The sequence below is a fragment of the Pseudopodoces humilis genome, chromosome 17, assembly GCF_049639895.1.
Source record: "Pseudopodoces humilis isolate 2021_Gansu_Grassland_sample_001 chromosome 17, ASM4963989v1, whole genome shotgun sequence".
Classification (NCBI taxonomy): Eukaryota; Metazoa; Chordata; class Aves; order Passeriformes; family Paridae; genus Pseudopodoces; species Pseudopodoces humilis.
The window spans coordinates 1,975,491-1,997,985 of NC_142216.1; the positions used below are offsets into that span (position 1 = coordinate 1,975,491).

The window sequence follows — 22,495 nt, forward strand, 5'->3', positions numbered from 1 at the left end:
CCGTGTTTTGTGAGCAGAGAGCTGGATGGCGGGGCAGTGGGTGGGGACAGCGGTGCAGCCCGGCCGCTCGGCCTCCCCAGCGCATCCCGCTGCCTGCAGCCCTTCCCTGCTCTCGCCTTGGATCCGGAGGCAGCAGCGGGAGCCAGCGTGGCTCGCACAGGGCTGGGCACAGGGCTGGGCACAGGGCTGGGCACAGGGCTGGGCACAGGGCTGGGCACAGGGCTGATGAGCACAGGGCTGGGCACAGGGCTGAGCCCAGGGAGGGGCCGGCAGCCTGCAGGCAGCTGCCTCCCCCGAGCAGCGCTGGAGTGAATGGGAGCGCTCGCCTTGCTGAAGAATCAATAGGACCAGGCAGATTCACAAAGCCAGTGAATTATATGAAATAAAACCTTTTTTTTTTTTTTGTTTGTTTGTTTTTTTAAATCCCTTGCTCCTCCTGCAAAGAGAGGGAGAGGCAGCAAATCATGGCTGAGTCGTTTGTAGATGGTGGCACAGCATGAATCAGGGTGACCACGAAGTGCCCGTGTAGAACCTTTACCCTCTGCCTTCTCCCGTCACACAGATGGGCTCTGCTCCATCCCTGAGGCAGAGCTCCTGTCCCTGGGGAGGCTGGAGGACGACGCTGGCTTTTCCTCCTGTTGCCTCTGTGATGACCTGTCCTGCTCGGGCTCCTCTGCATCAGCCAGAGGCTTCTCTTGGCTGGACAAAGGTGTGATTGTGTTGTTCGTGATGAGGCCACAGCACAAAGTTATGAATTCCACTTTCCCAGAGAAGCGAGGTCGAGGCAGCCCTTGTTACTCCTGCACTGGGGAGGGCTGGCTCTGTTCAGGCTGCTGTGGTTTCCCTTTAACCTGGGTAATTGATACAACAAGAATTGTGTTGCCTGAGACAAAAAGTTGGTTGTTTTGCAGCTCTGCCATGAAGCAGGAGGCACAATATTTCCCCAAATTCCAGGGCAAGGACCCAGCAAGGTGCTGGGCAGGGTTTGGGTAGCTGGGTGCCAAGCTGAGTGTTAGGGCTCAGCTGGGGACCCGAGCACAGCCCTGTGCCCTCAAACTCCATTTGTGTTTTTAAGCTTTTTTTCCACAGGCATTACCCAGCAGGGACATTGAGGAATGATCCTTGTTCAGGTGTTTGTTGCAGGATGCTCTGGCTCATGGCAGCCCATTATCCAAGTGAAAAAGGGGACTCCATCCTGCAGGCAGTGGCTGGGGTAACATTTCCAGTTCCATTTCCCACACAGTCCTCTGGGAAGTGGTCACAGCTTGGAGGTGCTGCCAGCGGGGGCTCCGGGGCCATCGTGCCAATCTGGGAAGGCAAAGTCCAAGAGTAAAGTTTAAAAATAATCATTGTGAGAGACAGACTAGCAGACTGACATTTCTCTGGTCTGGCCAAGTCTCTGATAAATGAATGTTTATTCACAAAAGACCCAAAACAAAGCCATAGTTGAAACAGACTGGATTTTCCTTTAAAGGACTTCATGCGGGACCTTTTTATAGTATTGTGTTTGTTACGAGTAGAAGCCCTAAAATAAAGCTTTTTTCTAAATCCAGATTTGGTTTTCTTTCCCTTAGGCAAGCTTCAGGATGTTTCATTTTGTTACAGCTGCAATGTGTGTGTTTTCTACATGTTAACAGCAATGCCATTGAATCCCATCTCCATTTCTGCCTACCGGGAACATTTCCATAGGTTTAAATTGTTGTTCTGGAGCACTATCCAATATTATATATATCCATTCAACACCATGCTCTTTGGGTGGGTTAGATTTTTGGGAAAGCTGGGTTCTGTTCTTGCAGGATTTCCATTCCCAGCCTCCGTGTGTCCCTGAAAACGGGAAATTAAAAGTGTGCAGCATACATTAATTTTGCAAGCCCGGTGAACAAAATGGCAAACCTTAAATCAAGGTGAAGGCCTCGTTTGTGGCATCTGGGTTGTGAAAGTAATTAACAGTGTGTGGTGGCATCTGGCTAATGAGATCTATGGGGATTTTAAAACAAATTTTAGGAGGACCACATGCAAAAAAGTGAAGGTGTTACATATTTTTGATGTGGAATTTGTGATGTGATGGTGTAGGTGTCCTCTCTGTTCCTCGTGGGGGTGAGGCCATTTGTGGTTTCATTCCTCGTGTAGCCCAACCCCACTGCTTGTCTGGAACTGGTTATGGAGTGTTTGAATGGCAGGAGGACAGAGCTGCCAGTCTTCATCAGTTCTTTAGTGCCTTCTATCTCCAGAGCTGAAGGGATTTCTGAGGAGCTCCATGGGCTGGGTTTGGTGGTCCCTTGGTTGCCCAGCTGGGGCAGAGCTTGGTGGGCACCTGGCACGGTGTCACCTCGTACAGCTGAGCTATCCCCGTGGATTTTTGGTTATTTCGGCCCTTGTGACTCATTCTGGTTGTTTGGCTTCAAAAAAGGTGTCAAGGGATGACTTCTCCCCAGGAAGGGTGACCATGCCCTTGGAATGGTGGGAATGTCCTGTGGGCAGCCCGAGGAAGGAGGAGGTCGGCATGAATAGTGTGAAATCTCTGCAGCGTCCCCAGATAACCAAACTAGGAATGAGAGAGAGCCAGGGGAAGCTGCAGTCTGACTCCCGGTGGCCTTTAAAGATTTGAGGGCTTTCTCAGCATCCTCAGTGGTGTTTTGCTGCTGCATCCTGTGGTTGTGCCTTGTCTCATCCCATTTCCTGCCAGCTGGATGATGCTGTCCCAGCGAGGCAGGCCATGGGCAGGGAGTTTGGTAGGAGTTTTGTCCTGTCCTCGTCCCTGCTCTGCTCCAGAGCTCACCAGTCTTTCCTCCTCACGTCTCAGCAGAGTTGGGGTTCAATGCAGCACCCTTAGCTTTGTGTGTGAAAACCAGCACTCAAACTCAAACTCAGTTTTCCTTCCCCAGTCACGTTTCTCAAGGCTGTTGAAAAGCCCTGAACGTGGAGGGGCCAAATCCTGCCCAGCTTGGCCGCAGAGGCAGGAGCAGCTCCCTGTGGGAAGCTGATGCTCACAGTGGATTCCAGCAGCAAGCTGCAGCTCTGGGGCCATCCCTGGCCTCTGCCTGCCCCCAGCTCTCTGACCTTGATCCCCCACAGCTTTGCTTTGGAGGGTATCTCTGTCTTCCGGCTGTGCCGTGTGGCAGTGGGAAATAGGAAACGGGAGAATCCATTTGTGTGACCTTCACTGTGACTGGGGCACACGAGCCCCAGTGCATGTGTTGCGTGACTGAAGGGTCTGAGCAGGTCTGCTGGGCTGTCCTTGGGGGTCCCAGCCTCGTGGTGTGCCCTTGGCCTCCCAGCGGGGCTGGCAGCAGCGGGGTGGGCAGAGGATGCAATTCCAAGGGATGAAGTGGAGCGAGGGGAGGCGGCTGCTCTGCGGTGCTGGTGTGTGCTCGGGCTGCCTGGGGTGGTGCTGAGGGTTTGCCTGCCCTGGTGCTGCCTCCATCCCTGTTCACCAGCTCTCTGCAGCTCTGCCTTGCTGCTCCTGCCTCCCTTTTGCCAGAGGGCCCAGAGCAGCATCCCTGGTGCCCCGCTGCTGGAATATCTGCTCCGTGCCAGCATGACCCTTCTCCAGCTCCCCAGCCGCAAAGCAGGAGGGTCACGAGCTGTCTGCTCACTGAGCTGGGGCTTGGCTCTCCCTCTCCTGCTCCAAACTTTGGCATCCCATGGCACAAGAGCCCCCTCTCCCTTCCCCAGCCCCGCACGCCTGCGGCAGCCAGGGCTGATGGACAGGGGCCAAGCACAGCAGCTTGGTGCCAAGAACTTTCTTTGTTTCCAGCCACCTCCCTCCTTTTTGTTTTTTCTTTTTTTTTTTCATTTTCCTCTCACCATTTCCCACTCCCTTTTCTATATTAAACCCACTCTGGCTTGGCTGCATGGCTCAGCTCCTTTGGTTTCTCTGCCCCTTTGGGTTTCTCGTGCGGTGGCCGAAGGGAGGGTGAGGCTTTCACATCTTCCCTCCTTTCAGGGTCGGGGTAGCACGGGTGAAATCAAAACTCTGACGCTTTTGACTGATGCTTTTCCTCTTAGCTGGTGAAAGATGCTTTAAATATGTGGAGTTTTCCACAGAGAGGTTTCTTGTAGAGTCTCCCTGGAGCCGAGACCACACAGGCTCCAAGCCTTTGGAAGCAGCTCTGCAGACAGCTCTGCCCCTGCTGGAGGCTGTGATGTCTGGAGCTGCTGCAGGAGCTCTGCTGGAGCCTGGGGACCTTCTCTGGTGTCCCTGCAATGCCGTGGAGGTGCCTTTCCAAGTCACCTTGGTGCTGCTCTCCACCCTGCCCATGTGGGTGTGGAGGAGCTGTGGGCACAGGGATGCCAGGGGAGCTCTGGGATCTTTCAGAGCCACCCAGGGCAGGCTGTGCCGTGCCAGGAGAGCTGGTGTTGGGTGGCAGAGCTGCTCCTGGGCAGAGCTGGATGGTGCTAAGCTTGGGGTGGACTTGCTGCCAGGTTCAGCTGGGTGCCAGGCAGAGTTCCCAGGCAGCTGCCCTCTCCCACATCCTTCCTTGTGGGATTTCTTTGGGTCCCCCCCAGCCAGGATGCCGTGCAAATCTCCATGAAAAACTTTGGGAAACTCCTGTAGGAGGAGAGAAGCAGAAACTGCAGCTCTGTGTTTTTCTCACCTTCATCTGCCTTTTTCCTGCTCACATTTAAGCAGTCCAGGCTGCTTCCCAGCTTGTCCTGGTGTGTTTATGCAAAGAATCCAGAAGTGATTCTTCTGCGAGGTCACACGGCCTCGTGTTTTAGAACGGGAAACTGGTTCTGTTATTTTATTTTATTATTTTTTTTTTCAGTATCTGTTCTTAATTTCCTTGCCTCGAGTCAGCAGTTTGAGTCAGCTCCTCTCCTCCCTGTGCTGTTGTGTGGGACTTTGTGCCTCTTTGGGAAGGGCAAAACCAAGGATTTGGGAATGGCTCCGGTCCCTTTGAGCAGTGGAAGTCACCAGGAGCCACTGCTGTGTGAAGCATCAGGGATTTCCCTGCAAAAACTCTTCTGGTGGCTGACTGCTCCCAGGGCTTGCTGCTTCACTTCTTCAAGAGGAAAAGAAAGGAAAAAAAAAGAAATCTCTGGCTGCCCTTTTCAGATTTGCACTGGCTTCTCATCCCCTCTGTCCCCGTGACTCCCGTGGCTCTGGATGTGTCTGAGCTGGCTCCTGAAGCCTCCCAGGAGCCCTCTCCCTGCCCAGGAGGGGTGTCCTGGGTCCCCTGTGGCTCTCTCTTGTCACGAGTGCTGTCCCACAGCTCCCCCTGACAGCTCTGCTGCGCTTGGCCAGATGCCATGTGCGTGTCTTGTCCTTTCCCTGACACTTCCCTTCCAGAGGTTCTCATCCCCATTCTCCACGGGGCCGTTCTCCCTGTGGGAGAGGAGGGGACAGCAGTGACAGAGGCTGGGTGGTGATGGAGGGGACCGAGCTCCTGGTGCTCGCTGGGAGGGCTGCAAGATCCGCTGAGCCTTTTTCCATGTTGTATTTCCATTTAGGGCATTCAGTGTGACCCTGGGCAGTGGTTGGTGGTCCTGATGTCACACTGCTCAACTGGAAACCTGGAAGTAGTTGGTTTGTGACCATTTCCTTGTGACGTAGGGATCCCAAGGAGTTTGGGAGCCCAGTTCCAGTGGAGTCTGTTGTAGCCTTTTGCATCTGCAGGTTTCCATTTGCTGTGAAGGGTCTGTTCCATTCCTGTCCTCCGAGGGATGGGAACAAGCTTTGGTGTTCATGAGAAACGCTGCTCTGACCTGGCACTCAGCAAGATCCACCTGCACCTCAAAAATTGTGGCTTCTGTGCCTCCCAGGACTGGAGGCTCTCAGAAGAAGGGCAGGGCGTCCTTTGCAGAGGGAAGGAAGAGGGGCAGCCACCATTCCTGGGTTTCATCACCTCAGCTCCTTCCCTCCCCTGGTGCAGACCCCACAGCTGGCCCAGGAAGGGCTGCAGATATTTGGATATTTGAGATTTGGACAGCTCAGCTGTTGGTTTTGGCCAGGGGCCCAGGCCAAACCCCTCTGGATCCAGCCACCCCTCCCTGCTGTCCCCTCAGGAGTCCCTGGGGCAGGATCCAAGTGCCCATCCCACCCCAGAGCTGTGCCAGCTGCAGCCCTGGGGGATCCCAGGAATCTCCAGGATCTCCAGGAAAAGCCCTGCAGGTCCCTCCTCGGTGGGATTTCTTTGAAGGCCTGTAGAGATCAGAGCTGGAGGAGATCCATGGAATAGCTGCTGCCAAATGTCCTCCCCCACACCTGGGCTGGGGAAAAGCCTCTTCCTGGAGCAGCCTCTGCAGGGCTGGGGGGGTGGGGACAAAATTTGGGTTATTTTTGTTGCTGCTTCATGGTGGCTGCTCCTGGCAGGACACGACGCAGTGCCAGCCAGGAGGGGAAACTTCAGACCAAGTGCAATGGTTTTAAGGCTCTCTTGATCATTGAAAGTGTCCTCCAAAAGCACCTGGGGCAGGGATTTATGGTTTGTGGGAGCTTAGTGCCTCATGTCCAGTCCTCTGGAAACGCTCACTTTCCAATTAGGTGAGGGGAGCACCAGAGCTGTGTTTTCTGGCGAGTTTTTTTATCTTATTTTATTTCTGGGACAGCAGGGGCTGGATTAGATATCAGGAGAGAACAAGATCTGTGATGGTTCTGACCCTTGGTGGGATGGGGCTGTTGGAAGGATGAGGAATACCCACAAGGAGAGAGGAAATTGCCCTGGTTTTACAGGTACTGAGGAGCTCCCTTTCCTGTGGGTTTCCCCATCTCCTCTGCTTTCCAGAAACTGAGGAAATGCCCCCGGAGACCTTTTTGCTGTTGGATGTGCAAGAAACTCTTCTCCTGACCCCTGGGAGATCTGCATTTCAGCAGAACAGCAGTGAGCTCATCACTCAGCAGAAAGGCTCCTTCCCCCAGCTGCAGAGGACTCAGGGAAGCCTGGTGTGCCCTCAAACCTCGTGGCTTTATTACCCTGAAGAGCTCTGAATTGCTTTGGCTCAAGTATATCCACATCCTGATTAAAATCCCAGTCTAATAAGCTGTTGACTCCAAATAAAGGCAGGATAGGGATAAACAGTGAAGAAAAGCTGGCTCCTCCTGCTGCCCCAGTGGAAGGCTCTCTCCAGGCAGGCAGCCAGCGGTGATATAACCCCGAGGAGTGCTGGGGGCTGCTAAGAAAACTGGGATATCAGCTGAGCTTCCAGCCCACATGAGCTCATGCTGGCCCTGCAGCAAGTCCTGGGGAGAGGGTGAAGGAGCTGGAGCCTGTGTTAACATCAGGTTAACCCCTGGTTTGCTGGAGGGGTGCTGCCCCCCTTGGAGGCCCTTCCAGGCCTCCACAGCTGGAGCAGATGTTGTCTTGGAGAATCCGTCTGTCTTCCTTGCGTTAATACGGAGGAAATGCGGGTCCTTCATCTCAAAATAAGAGGTTGGGAGTGAAAGCAGAGCAGGGAATGGCTCCAGACTGAGAGACTGGGTTTGGATGGGATATTGGGTGCTGAGGCCCCAGCACAGGGTGCCCAGAGCAGCTGTGGCTGTCCCTGGATCCCTGGCAGTGCCCAAGGCCAGGCTGGATGGGGTTTGGAGCAGCCTGGGATGGTGGAAGGTGTCCCTGCCATGGCAGGGGTGGCACTGGATGAGCTTTAAGGTCCCTTCCAACCCAGGTTCAACAAAAGTGGACCTTGAATTACTGGTTTGGAAGTAAGGAAGTTCTTTATTTTAGCAGTAAGAACTTGATCCCCCTTGCTGCCTCGTGATCCCACTGGGAAGAGTTTGTCACCCCTCGGGAGTGTCCTCACCTCAGTGGCTCAGGCTGTGTCAGCCCTCTGAGCAGCAGAGTGAGATTTGAGGTAGATTTTCAGTAGATTTTGAGTAGGTTTGATAAACTAAAATACCTGAGTGTTGCACTGTCCTGGTGTTTGAGTTTGGATAATGGTTTAGGATGTTGGTCACATTCCAGAATCTGGAAAAATGGGAATCTCAGCAGGAAAAACCTTGTGAAACTGCTGAGGGATTCTGTTTTAAATACCAAAACATCAGCTTTTAAGAGCCTTCATGCTCGATTTTGCTAGCAGAAGTTCCCTTCACCTGGGCTTCTGAACATTTTGGTACTTCTTCAAGGAATTGATACTTGAATTTCTGGTGGAAATAAGGACTTGAGTTGGGAGAAAAAAAAATGCCCGTGGTTCTGCTCAGTCAATCTGTTATCAATTTGAGATTTGTATCACTTGGGTGTTACACTGGCCCCTCATCAGGGGTTATCTCTGCTTTCTGTGAAAAACAAGGGAGGGCATTAGATCAGTAATTGCCTCATTCTGTGATTTGCTCATTGTCCTTCACGGAAGAATTAATGATGGCATGGACTGGGTTTGCTGTTTTGTTCTGCATTCATCACCAGTTAAAGCCTGGTTCTGGGCTCTGTGGATAACCTGCAATGACTGGGGTTGATCGTGTGGCATTTGAAGGATCAGGAGGCTGATTTCCATCCCAGCAAGTGTAAGAAACCCAAACAGGTGGAGTTTCAGACCTTGGGGGCTTGAGGTGTTGCAGTCCCAGTTCCAGGGACTGGTGCAGGTGCTGCCCTTGGATCTCAACATCAAATTTGGTGCTGCAGCTGTAAATGGGGTGGCCGAGGTTCAGTCATTAACTCCTGTGTCTGGAGGGATTTGTGCTGTGTTTTTACACAGAAGAGCCACTCCACTTTCAATGTGTGCCCCTCTTCAGGGCCACAGAAACTAACATTTGGTTAAGCTGCAGCAGTGGGGCTTGATAATTCAGGCTTACCTGAGTTGTGGTGCTGCAGAAGTGATCTGAAGTGTTCCCCTGGTTGTCAGCCAGCCGTGGGGGCTGCACTGACTGCTTTTTTGGGTTGTGGTGGGTTTTTTTTGGGTTCCCCGCTCTGATTTGTGCCTTTGTTCCCTCCAGGTCTACATCATCAAGGTCACCTGGTCCAATGGAGCCACAGAGGTCATTTACCGACGGTACAGCAAGTTCTTCGACCTGCAGGTGGGGAATCCTCCAGCCCTGGGCTCTGCCTGGGGAGGGTGAAGGGCTGAGGTCACCGGGGCTGCTGGGCTCTGCTTTATCTGTGCAATTGCTGGGGGTTTTATTGAGGGGGGGTTTGTTTGCTTTGGGGGAGGATTTTGTTAGAGTTAGGTCCAAATTCCATTCCTGTGGCTTTCCCAGCTGCTGTCACAGCAAACCAGGGCTGCCACTGGAAAACACTTGATTCCCTGGAGCAGGGCCTGGGGAAGGGCCCACTCCCCCTGGCAGCAGCTGCTTTGGCACCTGCAGGGAGCCAACAGGAAAGATGGAGAGGGGCTTTTTACAAAGGCATGAAGTGACAGGACAAGGGGGAATGGCTTCAAACTGAGAGAGTGGGTTAAGATCAGATATCAGGAAAAAATTCCTCCCTGTTAGGGTGGGCAGGCCCTGGCACAGGTGCCCAGAGAGAAGCTGTGGCTGCCCCTGGATCCCTGGAAGTGCCCAAGAAGAGGTTGAATGGAGCTCTGGGTAAGCTGGTGTGGTAAAAGATGTCCCTGCCCATGGCAGGATGTTGGAACTAAATGATCTGTAAGGCCCCTTCCAAGCCAGGCCATTCCATAATTCTGATTTAATTCCCTCCCAGTGCAGGAGGGAGCTGGGAGGGAAATGGAGGCTGGAAAGGCAATTGGGACAGGCTGGGCTGCAGAAAACCCAAACCAGTGCTCTGGGTGAGCAGGCAAAGGGTGTTTTCCACCTCCTCCTTGGTGGAGATGAGCCAAGGGGTCTGGCTGGGCTTTACAAGCCAAAACACAAACTGAGCTGCTGGAACAGGCTCTGTGCAGAGGAGAACAGAAAATGCACAAAGGGATCTCTGGGCTGGCAGAGGGGCCACTGGAATGCCCTTCCTGGGCTGTTTGTGGCACTAGGAGAGGAGCTGGGCACTCTCTGCCCCCAGAACCCTCTGAGGCGAGGCTGAGCATCACTGTGAGCTGTATTCCAGAGGAGAGGGAGTGGAGACCTGCATCCAGACAGGAACACACTGCTGAAATTCCAGCCTGGCCAGCAGAGTGAGCCCCTGGGAATGCAGATGGCTTTCCCAGGTTCAGCTGGCTCCTGCAAAGTCTGGGATGGGGCAGATGCTGCTCCCAGCGTGTCCTGTCCCCTGCCCAACGGGACACGGCAGAGCTGTGGCTGTGGCCGTGCTGAGGTGACAGCTTTGGGTGTCCCTGCTGTCACCCAGCCCCTGGGAGGGTGGCCCAGGCAGGGGTTAAGCTGTGAGCAGCTGCTTGTGTAACCAAGGAAATATGAAAGTAAATAAACAAGGAACAGCTGTTGGGCAGCAGCCAGGGCTGGAAGGAAATGGAACTCGTGCTTCCTTCTCTGCAGCATCTCGTGTTCGTGGAGCTCTGAGGTGCTGGCCAGGCTCATTGCAGTATCTGCTGCAAGAGGGGCACAGTTTTGGGGGGCTCTGTGCCTCCAGCTGTGCTGCTTCCCTGGGCTGGGGAAGGAATGTGGGGAATCGTGGCTGTCCTCCCTCTCCCTCCCCTCCATGCTGGCTGGAGCTGTGCACACTCCTGAGGTGGAAAACATCATCACTGGAGCCAGACACTCTGCAAAACACCTTTAGAAGCAGAGCTGCTGTATAAATACATGTAAATATATATCATGGTGGAGGTGGGAAAGTTTAAAGCAAACATCTCCCCCCTTTGCTGTTCCCTGCAGCTTTTTCTTTAAAAAAAAAAAATAATGAAAAAACCCCAAAATTCTAACTACCACTCCTTTTTAGCTCTGTTGAAAGAATGAAAGAAGCTGTGGTTTTTCCCTTCCTTCCCCCCTATCACACATGCTTCCTGGTGTCCTTATTTTAAACTTGTGGTGCTGGACAGTGGAAATTGGATTGAGAGGTGAGGAGTGAAACAGATCCTCTGAGCACAGTGGAAAAAAATGCTCTAGGTAGGCTTGGTAGCACTGACTCTTGCCATTGCTGGAGGCCTTTCTTGTGTGACTCTTGGATGATTCTATGCCAATTTTAGCTCTTCAGGCAGAAATTTTCCGTTCTGGAAATTATTCATGCCTCTGGTTATTAAAAAAGAAAAAAGAAAAATTCCACACAGCCCCCCACAAAATAAGTGTGGGACTGAAATGGTTCAGCTGCTTCTGAAAACAGCAAGAGGGGAGAATATTTTTTCCTAGGTCCAGTTCTGGTGATCTTTTTGATGTGCTGGAGGAAGAATTGGAAATTGAGTTGCAGGTGATCTCTGTGTCAAGAATCTGTCTTTCAAGTTACCCAGGGAAAATCCATCCAGATTTATTCATCCTCACAGCCTTGAGCAATCCCAGTACATGCATGTTTGGGTCAGGATATTTGTTCATTTAATATCAATGTTCCCAGTGGCTCTGGCTGCACTTTCCATGCTCCTGTCAGAGGCCGAGCAGGGTTTGTTTTTTCAAACATTGAGCAAAGGTTGGTGCACCCTCCTTGGCTGTTCCTTGGCAGGGATGTGGAAGCTTTTGGATCCAAGTGGGAGAGAGGAGCTTGGTGGGGCTGAGCCTGGGCTGGGGAGCTGCTGCAGCTCTGTCTGAGTGGCTGGGGAGTTTCTCCTGATATTCCCAGTGGGGCCACAGCTGAATCATTTGTCACCTTCCATTGTGGCTAAATAATTATTTCAGGAGCAGGGCCAAGGAAAACACGAGAATGATAAGTGCTGACAGCAGAGCCACGGGGCAAAGTGTCCTCCCCTCCCCAGGCAGGCAGGAAGGACACTCCAAACACAAACTGACCCAGGAGTGAAGCCTGGAGTCTGCTGGATTCCAGGGAATCCTTGAGGTTGGAAAAGAGCTCCAAGATCGGAGTCCCACCTGTGCCCCATCCCCAGCTTGTCCCCAGCCCAGAGCTCTGAGTGCCACCTCCAGGGATGGGGATCCAACCCTCCCTGGGCACTTCCAGTGCCTGAGCTCCCTTTCCATGGGGAAATTCCTGCTGCTGTCCACCCTGAGCCTGCCCTGGCCCAGCCTGAGGCCGTTCCCTCTCCTCCTGTCCCTGTTCCCTGGGAGCAGAGCCCGACCCCCCTGGCTGTCCCTGGCACGTTGCCCCTCTTTGGGACAGGTTACCTCAAGGCTTTTCCCCTTGCAGTCACAAACCTTTCCTGCAGTCCTTGTCCCAGCTGGAGCTGCAGCAGAGGGTGATGTTCTGTGGCTGCTTCTCTGCACAGAGCTTTAATTTTGAGGCCAGGGCTGGAGGCACGACCCAGGCTGGGCTAAACGTGCTCGCTGCACAATTCAGGGACAGAAAAACTGAGAATTTGAAGCAACATTAAAATGGGCTCTGGCTCTCCCTGCCATTCCTGCCTGTCTGTGCATCCAGTGTGTTTCCCAGTTCTCATTTGCCCATGTGTTTAACAGCTCCTTCAGGTTCTTAGCTGGAAACTCTCAGCTTTGACCCACCTGGAGCTGTTTCATCTTGGAGAGAGTCCTGCAGCCCTGGGGCCAACAGCTTTGTGTGGAACACCGAAAAATAAATAGTCTGTTGAAGTGGTGCCTACTTCCATGAGAAAACTGGCAGCAGGCAGTGGTCTGTGCCTGCCACCTCCACGTGGAACAGAGCCTGGCCCTTCTGGAGGGGGTTCCTCACCTGTTGTGTGCACATGGGCACCAGGCAGAGGGGAAAGTCTGTGTCTCGGGGATTCAGAGGGGTTTTAAATAATCCACCCCATTTAATGGGCTCTGAAGACTGGAGCTGGCACACAAAGAGGAATTGTTCTCATCAGCTTGTTTCAGGCAGTTGGAGGCTTGAAAAATTAAAATGAGCCTCTTGCTTCCATTACTGTGAGCTCGGTGCTTGCCTTCCTCTGTCTCCTTCCCTTCCTCCACATTTTTTTCCTTCTCCTCCTCCATTATTTAACCCAGGCTCCTGGCAGGAGTCCTCAGAGGTGAAGTGTGTGTTATCTTAATCCTTCTGATCTGGAGAGCAAAGCACAGCTCTGCTGAGTAACGTGCCCCCAGCAGCACAGGGCTCCTGCAGGTGGGAATTGCAGCCTGGATTCCCCTCTCCTGGGTCATGCCTGCTCTGGGCTTCATCTCTGATGCCAAAGCCCTGAGGCAGCTCAGCCAGGCTGTGGCTGCAGGAGCTGCATGGTTTTGTGTGTCCAGGGATGGTAAACAGTGCTCTCTCAGTAATTCTTTCGTAACAGGAATCTTATTTCAACACTTTGGGGATTTTTTTATTTTATTTTTTTTTCTCCAGGGTTTATGGAGTTCAGCAAAATTCTGAGCAGTTGTATGTGCAGTGAACTTCGTGGTTTCGCCCTCCCACAAAAATAAATCAGCAGGAACTCGCTCTCAGGCAGTTGGATCAGGACAGGGAAAAACCCACAGCTTCCTCCAGCCAGGTTCCTGCTCCAAAGCTCCAGCAACTGCTTTGTCCTCTGCTCAGACTGCACCAGAGCCACGAGCTCAAACACCACATGCAGAAGTGTAGGAATAGTGAATTCCCATCCTGGAACTCAGGAGGAGGATTATTTCCATTAAATAAGGGCTCCTCCTGTTTGCAGAAGGAGCAGCCGGTATTTTTCCAGCAGTGCATCAAAGACCTTCATCACTCTCCTCCTCTCTCCCTCCACAAAGAGCATGCACAGTCCAATGCACTTCAGCCTAGTTAAAAGTTGGCTCTTTAACATTTTCCCTCTCCAAATGTCTCCCATTTATAGCGTCCCAGCCTTTGGCAGCGGCAGCCGGGGCAGGGCAGGGGCTGGAGCTGCTGGCACCCCTTCTGTGCCTGGCACACAAAGCTGTGCCTGCCCCTGGCAATCCTGGATTCCCTGGAGTGCTGCTGGATGAGCATTCCCAGGCCAGCACATGCCCAGGACACACAGCAGTGCTGGGCAGCAGGAGAAATCATCTTCGGTTCCTGGAGATAAAACCTGTCTCGAGCAGTGCTGGGAACAGCTCTCCATGGCTCATTCCATGTTGGGAACAGCTCTCCATGGCTCATTCCATGTTGGGAACAGCTCTCCATGGCTCATTCCATGTTGGGAACAGCTCTCCATGCCTCATTCCATGTTGGGAACAGCTCTCCATGGCTCATTCCATGTTGGGAACAGCTCTCCATGCCTCATTCCATGTTGGGAACAGCTCTCCATGGCTCATTCCATGTTGGGAACAGCTCTCCATGCCTCATTCCATGTTGGGAACAGCTCTCCATGGCTCATTCCATGTTGGGAACAGCTCTCCATGGCTCATTCCGTGTTGGGAACAGCTCTCCATGCCTCATTCCAGGCTGGGAACAGCTCTCCATGCCTCATTCCAGGCTGGGAACAGCTCTCCATGGCTCTTGGTTTATTCCAAACTCCTCTCCCTCTGCTTTGCTGGGGTTGTTGTGGGTCTGTTTCCGCCTGCTCCCTCTGGCTGGTCCCTGAGGCAAAGGAGGGCTGGCTCCTGAGCCTGCTCTCTGTTCATTCATCCCTCCTGGCACCCCTGGCCTCCTTCCCTCTGGAATCTTGGCAGAGCAGCTGCAGGAGCCAGCACATCCCAGGGGAAGCACCGCAGGCTCTGATCCGGGAGCGAGCCTGAGTGAAACCTGTGGAGCCAAAAAGATGGGAGGGATGAAAGTTCCGTCTCCTGGGGATGGAGCTGAGGTGTTCTGCTGACAATCCAGTGATGATTTTTGTTTTTGAGGGAATCTTTGGATAATGGTTAAAGGTTTTCCTGTTTCCTCTCCCCCTGAGCCTGGGGTGAGCTGATGCCCTTCCACTCCCCAGCTACTTATTGTTGGAAAAGCTCTGGAAATTCAGGTCCTCCTTCCTGCCAGGGCCCTGGTGGCTTCTCTCCAACCTCTGCCACGGGCTCTGTCCCTGGGGAGGTGCCCTGGGGGTTTTGGGGAGGTTTTGTGGCTCTGAGACCCAGCATCTCCGTGTGCTTTTAATCAATCTAACACAGCCACTTTGCTGGTGGAAAGACCTGCAATTTATATCATGTGGCAGCAGCCCTGGATCCAAAATGAACCAGTTTCAAGCTGATTGATGCTGCCTGGGGAGAAGCTGAGGACGGAGAGCAGTAAATCAGCGTGAAGGAGTGCTGTGTCTCAGAGTGGGGGATTTTCAGTGAAATGGCCAGGACCTGTTTCTATTGTTAAATCCTGGTACAGCACAGACTGCTCTGAGCACCACCCACACAGTCTGGGCAGCCAAGAGATGGATCTGTGCGCTTGGATGGGGAGTGGGAGACACAAATAAGAGCTGGGCTTGCAGGGGAAGGCAATGAAGCTGGAGGGACAAGGTGTTTCCCCACACTCCTGATTCCTCACTCCCATCCCGTCCCTTTCAGGGGGTGACCCCAAGCTCTCACAGGGCTGCTGTAAATCATTGCCCCCATGTTTTTGGTGAGGGGTTTCTGGCAGTTTGGGGTCCCCTGGCAAAAGCTGTGAATCTCTGCAGGGATCTCCTGGGCACAGGGGAACAATTTAACCTCTTGTTTTGCTCCATGCAACAAGTGATGCTCCTTTTTCCTTATTTCCCTCACATGTTTTTCCCATTATCCAGCACGCCCTGAGGCTTGCCTGTCTCCTCATTCCCATCCCTGGGATGCAGCACAGACTTTTCCTGGGTGTGAGGAAGGCTGGATCCCTCAGCTGGATTTGGGGAGACCTCGTGGGGCAGGGAAGGGCTCAGGATCTGCCCTTCCCCTGTGACTCACAGCTTCCAGTGGGGAGGGGAACTTTTAGCCTGAAAATGGAGAGGGGAAAATGTGAGATGGTGCCAAGTGTGTGGATGCTGCAGGGCTCTGTGGTGCCATGCTGACTCCAGGGTTTTCCTTCTGCTCATCTTCCCACCCCCAGGGTGCTGCTCTGCACCCTGTTGTGGTGATTTCCACGTTCTGGTCTTTACTGGGAATGCAAAGTGAGCAATAACCCAGATAAAAAAAGTGGTCTCTGGTGGCATGAGGACACCCAGCACCTTCCCTGCCACAATTCCACCTCCCTGAGCCTTCCTGCCTTGCTGGGACCACACTTGGAGGCCTCTGCAGGAGGGGTGAGTCACTGAGTTGTGAATTATAAATGAGGTTTGTGGCTATCTTCACCTGGCAGCGTGGAAATCAGATCTTGGAGGTGTAATTAAGGGAGGTGAATTTATTGTTGTAATACTGCCTTTGACTGAACATTTAGGGTTTCACTTGGATGTTGTTTTTCACCATGTTAAATTAGCCAAACCAGGTATTTTCTGATACACAAGGTGATGTTGTGCAGCTTGTGGAGAATTCCTTGTGCTCCCATTTTCCTCTGCAGGCTGATCCCTTCCCATCAACCACGGCATTCCTGGAGAGGAAGAAAATGTGGTGTTGTAGCAGGTTTTGAGGAATACCTCCCTCATTACACCTCATTACACCTCAAACTGGAGTTTGGGTGTTAAAAAGAGGATTTGAGACCCTTCTGGGGCCGATCCCCCTCCCCAAAGTGACAGAAAAGCAGCTTGGAGCTCTAGGAGAGCCAGGAAGGAGGAGAAGGAGGTGGATGGAGGTGAAATCTTTCCCTGTCTTGTGCTGAGCAGTTCAAGTTCAGGTGTTTCAACTCTTCTTGCCCCGGGCACTGCAGAGCATCCTGGTGATGCTGAGCCTTGCAGAGTTTGATTTGGGATTTTGTTTTTAGGGAATGACATTGCTGGGAAACGGAGGAAATACTTTTTAGAATACTAAATCGTGGTTCTCCCTCCCTATCTGAGGATTTCTGCCTGCAGAGCCACTGCTGGCAACAGGCATTGCCCTTCTGCTGCCCTGGGCAGTGCTGGGCTCTGGGAAATTCCAGGGGATCCAAGAGCTTGGAGTTCTCACCCCATCTCAGGCAACAGAAGTTTGCAATCCTATGGTTTTTTCACTGCCCAAAGAAGTTTCTGTGCTCAGCCAGGTAAAGAGTTAAACCAGCTGGGAAGCTCTTCAAAAGTTAGTGTTTAAATTTTAGCAAGGAAAGAAGCTCAGTTCAATGTAAAATGTCCTCTTGGGTTTTTTTTTCACTATTAATATTCTTAAGAAAAGCTTTCCCCTTGATGAGTCACTTAAAACATTAAAAAAAAAAAAACGGCAAAAAAGCCTTTTAATTTCAGCAGTTCACATTGAAACGTTAATTGTAATGAATCCTCACCTGCTGATCTTTCTTCTTGGCAAATCAGCATTTTCCAGTTCCCCTCCCACCTACGGGAAGCTTTAAAAAAGTCGCCTTGGAAAGTTCCCAGGAGCTCTGAGGTTTCCATTTGGGGGGTGACAGCTTTGCACCTGCCAACAGGTGGCCCAGAATTGGGATGGATTTTTTAGCAGGTGATGAATTTGGCCAGAGGCTTTCCAGATTTTCTCTTTTTGTGTCCCTGTGGTGAGGTGATGCTTTGAGGGGAGCTCTCACGTGCAGGGTTTGTGCTCCTGAGAGGTTTTGCTTGTCCTGCTTGGATCCTAAAAAGGCAGGTGCAGCTCAAGGTGTGTGTGCCAAATTGCTCCTGCAGTGGCAGCTGCTGACCAGTTGTGTGGCCCTTATTTTTTTTCCCCCCCTCTGACCTCAGTTAATTCATTTTTTTTGTCGACTGCTGAGCAATGCTTCAAGTTTTCCGTGAGGTTTTCACACTGCAGCCTCTGTGATGCCATTTCCTGGTGCTGGAGGGGTGGGGATTGCCTCTCCTGGTGATGTGTGAGATGTGCTCCTGGCTCTGCTCGCTTGTGTCAGCTCCTGGTGCTGTGAGCACCCTTGGCCATGGAATGGGAATTACGCGGCACCACTGGAGCCCTTCCCCAGGACTGACATCCCACATCTGGGACCTGAGCTTGTTAATCCTTCTGTCTTCTGGGCTTTTTTTCTGCCTCTGTTGGTTCAGACCTTGAGGATGCAGGGAAGGTGCCTCTTGTGGGATCTCAAAGAGACTAAACATCAGGATCCTGTGAGCTGCTGCCAGCTGTCTCCTTCCCAGCCTGTTCCTTGGCAGAGGTTTCCCAATCCAGCTGATTGCAGTGCTTTGATCTGCAGGAACACTTGGAGAAGTCGCTGGTTCTCAGCCTGGAGCTGTGTCCCTCATGTCCCCACGGGGCCGGCTGCTAATGATGCCTTAAGTTTTAGCTTTCATCATGGACAATTCACCCCAAAGTGAAAATGGACCAAAACTGATCCAAGAGTGAAACTCCTGAGCCAGGGCCCATCCTGGCTGCAGCCACGGCCGGGCTCTTGCAGTGCCCAAAATGTGTCCTTTAAATAAATCTTTCTTATTAAAATTTATTTTATTTTACTATCTCTTATGATTATATAATAATATTCTTAGTTATAAATTATATTTAAAATAGTTAATATTTAATATAGTTACAATATTTCTAATTAAAATAGTATTATTAATTATAAATCATAAAATTATATAAGGATAAAAATATATATTATAATATATTATATACAATATATTATATATATTTTATACATAAAAAGTATAAATGTAGAATTATAAATACATATATTTACATAATTTATATTTTTGTATTTATATATTCTATTTTTAAATATAAAATATAAATATATAAATGTAAATTATAAATAAATATCTATATTTCTATATAAATATAATATATATAATATATAATAGAATATTATATATATAATAGAATATATAATAGAATATATTATATATGCTATATATATCTATATACAGTATATATTATATATAATATATATTATAATTATATCTCTATACTTTATATATATATAATTATATAAATAATTATATATTCTATTTTTTATTTTATTTATTTTATTATTTTTTTTTTATCCTTTCAATAAATCCCTACTTTATGTGGGATGAGTGGGATGAGAGCAGCCTTGGCCCAGGCTTGTTTCTCCTCAGGGCAGCTGCTGGTGCTGCTGGTTGTGCCTTCCCTGCTGCTGCTGTTCTCACAAAGAGTCTCTTGTGGCTCTGCCAGCACACCCAGCCAGACTGGGGAGCCTTTTGTTGAATTCCCTTTTCATTCCCCTTTTCCCTTCGAGTGGTGTGGAAAGCTGGATGCTCTGGATAACAGGCCTGGGCTGGAGGCTCCTTCTGGCTGGGCCACCAAGGAGCAGTGTGGCTTCAGGCTGAACTTCTGCCAAACAGAGCAAATCCCAAAATCCAGGCTGGGAGGGACCCCAGAGGGTCACTGGTGTCACCTCAGGCTGGGAGGGACCCCAGAGGGTCACTGGTGTCACCTCAGGCTGGGAGGGACCCCAGAGGGTCACTGGTGTCACCTCAGGCTGGGAGGGACCCCAGAGGGTCACTGGTGTCACCTCCCTGCTCCAGCAGGGCCATCCCAGAGCACAGGGACAGCAGAGTGCCGAGGGGGCTCCAGGATATCCCCAGGGAGGAGATCCCATCCCTGCTCTGGGATCTGTTCAGGGCTGGGCACTGCCCAGGGAAGTTCTTCCCTGTGTTCAGGAACCTCCTGGGCACCGGTTCCTGCCTGTTCCTCTTGTCTCATTCAACAAATCCTCTTGAGAAGAGGGAAAAGCTCTTCCACTGCATTGTGGAAATCAGAGGAGAAGCAGAGCGTGGCACACCTGATTACCTGCTGGCACTTGGCTTGAGGCTGTGGGGTTTTGGCAGCGATTTCTCCAAGCTTTTTCCAGCTGGGAAGTGACATGTCCTGCAGCAGCCAGATCTCTGGGGTCACCCTGTGTGGTGTAAAACCCTCTGGCACTGCAGCATCAGCTGCTTTTTGGGCAAAGCCTTCTGCTTCCCAGGAATCCTGCTGAGCAGGGACATTCCCCTCTCCCCAGGCTCCCCTGCAGCACTCTTAATTGCTCTAATTAGGATATTATCTTACCAGTTTCCTGTTGCTGAAGCAGCTCTCTGCCAGCATGAGCTGCTTTTCAAAGGCTGCCCATCCCTGGGGGTGTTATCCTGGTTTATTTTTCCTGTATTTTCCTGTCAATGGACAGCTTGGGATGGGGACAGGGAATTCTCACAGTCTGCCTCACTCCACTGCCCAGACATTCCTGGGTAAGGAAAACAGCTAGCTGATAAGATAAGTTGGTGGTGGAGATAAATGTGGATAAATGTGCCCTGTGCTGGTGTGGGAAGCCTGGGCTGGACACCCCACTTGGGATCCAGTCCTGGCTCTGGGAAGCTGCAATCCCTCTCCCTGCTGCAAAGGGGTCAGTAAAAAGTGGGATACAACAGCTTCCCACACCATAAAAGACACCAAAATTCTTCAAACTGCATCCATTCCAACCTTTTTTTTTCCTTCTCTGTCACAAATACTTAAACATTATCTTGGAAGGGGAGAAACAATAGATTAATTGTTGCTGGGTTGGTTTTTTTTTCCCCTTCATTTTTCTCCCTGAGCTGGCTGAGTGCATTGCTGAGTACGAGACTTGGCCCCTCTGTTTTGTGTCTGTCTGCATCTCCCCTGCCCTGTCTGCCTATCTCCCCGGGATCTTGGCTGGGAATGTGATGTCTGGAGCTTGGATGGGAACCTTTGCTGCAAAGAGGATTTGTGGGAGTCTCCCCATGCCAGCCTCCCTGCCACAGCTCTTGGGAAAAGGTGTTCCACCAAGAAAACTTGGCACTGGAATCTGCAGACCATCCTCTGGTGCCTGTCCCTGTGTCCCTCTCCCAGGGTTTGTAGGGTTGCTGAACTTTTACCCTTTTCCCATCCCTTTTCCAGAGCTGGGGCTGCTTTCCTTGGCAAGAGCAGCGTGACAACCTGTGCTGCATCCCCATCCTGCAAAATCAGCAGGAGCAGGGAGGACACGGGGAACCTCAGAACCTGCAGCTCTGCCAGCTGGCTCTTCCTTGTCCCTGCTGGCTTCCCTTGGGTCAGGAGCTGCTCTTTTCCACCCTCTGTTTTGTGCTTTCTGGGTTTCTGTGGATCTCTATCCCAAACTGCCTCCCCTGCTTACAGCCAGCTTGTTTTCCTTGGAGTGAGGTTTTCAGCTGTTCTTCCCATGGGCTCATGCCCAGGAAAACCCATGAGCTGGTGTTTGCTGCTGCCTCCTCCAGAGCTGTGCAATGTGGCAGCCAGGCTGGCTGGGATCCACGGGATCAGCCCCCCTGCCCTCTCCTTCCCCACTTCTCCTCCTCCTGTGAATGCCAGAGGGTGCTCCAGGCCCTCTGCAACCTCTTCTCCTTGCAGCATGAAAAAGGAGGGATTTGTTACTTCCAGGCAGGTCTGGTCTGGCTGGGGTGGTTCTGGTGGCACTGGGTTGGGCTGGAGCAGAGAAGGGTCCCCAGGCTGAGCAGTGCAGCAAAAGGAGCTGGAGATGGGCTGGAGTTCTGGGTGGATTTGGTGGGATCACATGGCTGGGAAGGGATCTGGGCAGAGGCACAGCCCAGACACGTGCTGGTGGGAGAGCACTGTCCGTGCCTTGGAGCTTCCAGAGCTCTGGGAGTGAGGGATCCTCAGCTGGGGCTGCAGCAGAGGCAGGGAAAGCTTCCAGTGCCTCCAGGATTTCTTCCAGTGCCTCCAGGGTTGCCTCCAGTGCCTCCAGGGTTGTGCTGTTTAACCACAATCAGATGTGCAGCGTTGGTGCCTTGTTTTCCTCACCCTTCTCCAGCCACAAGCTTCCCCGAGCTCTCCCCTGCAGAAGGAGCAGGGCTGGGGGCTCCTCTCCACCACAGCACAACGGGAGTGTTCCACAGAGTGACAGGGATGTGGTGCCAGCCTGGATTTTCATGGGTTGGGGGAGATCTTGGCCTCTCTGGGGCTGCTGTAATGTCACCACAGTCCCTGGCTGGTGCCAGCTCTGGGGACATTTTTGTCACCTGGTTGTTTTGGGAGGCAGCTGTGAACACAGCCCTGCTGTGCTCAGTGCCACCCTGGTTCTGAGTTCTCCTGTTCTCACTCTGAGAGCTCTTTCTGGTTTTCCTGTTGTCTTTGGGAGTCTTGGGGGAGGTTTTAATTTCTTCTCAAAATCCTTCCTTCCATCTGTCCCCTCTGCACCAAAACTCAATAACTTATCCCAGGGATTGAGATCCAAGGGAAAAGCGTGTAACCACTGCATGTGCAGGGCTGCAGAGGGCTGATTCGATTTTCCAGGTGCTCAGGACACTTCCTGGTCAGGTTGTCTCCAGTGCTTCCATAAGTGCTGAATTATTCAGGCAGGGAGCTCCAACAGAGAGAGTCAGACCCATTTCAATACCCTGGGGAGCAGGGAGCTGCAGAAATCCTGGGAGACACTTCAGATCCATGGGGAAAGCAAGGGAGAGTTTGCATCTCCCTCCCCTTCCTCATATCCAAAGGTTGGATATCTCTGGGCCTGTTCTGTCTCCTCTCCTACTTCGTCCCCTCCTGGCCTTGTGTTTTGCCACTGAATCCCTGACTTTCCTCACCTCTCTTGCATTTCCTTTTCTAGATGCAGATGCTGGACAAGTTCCCGATGGAAGGAGGCCAGAAGGACCCCAAGCAAAGGATCATCCCCTTTCTGCCAGGTAGGAGAGGAGGCTCCAGCAAAATCCCCGCTGCTTTTTGCCCTGCAGGAGCTTTTTCCCAGTCTGTGTGGGAGCACACACATATTTTATGTGTAAAACCCGCTGAACCACCTGGGCAGCAGCGAGTTCTTGGCCTGCAGTGTGTCCTTTAAAA

General features: G+C 51.7%; 1 protein-coding gene across 2 annotated transcripts in view; it reads left to right on the forward strand.

Annotated features, from left to right (window-relative positions):
- Positions 1–8,341: 8,341 nt before the first annotated feature.
- Positions 8,342–22,495, forward strand: part of SH3PXD2B (SH3 and PX domains 2B) — a 50,245-nt gene continuing 36,091 nt past the window's right edge. For both annotated transcript variants that reach the window (XM_088063683.1, XM_088063684.1), the window contains exons 1-3: positions 8,342–8,440; positions 8,870–8,950; positions 22,266–22,341. In XM_088063683.1, coding sequence (XP_087919809.1) covers positions 22,266–22,341 — 76 coding nt within the window. In that variant the 5' untranslated portion in view covers positions 8,342–8,440; positions 8,870–8,950. The remainder of the gene's footprint in view (positions 8,441–8,869; positions 8,951–22,265; positions 22,342–22,495) is intronic.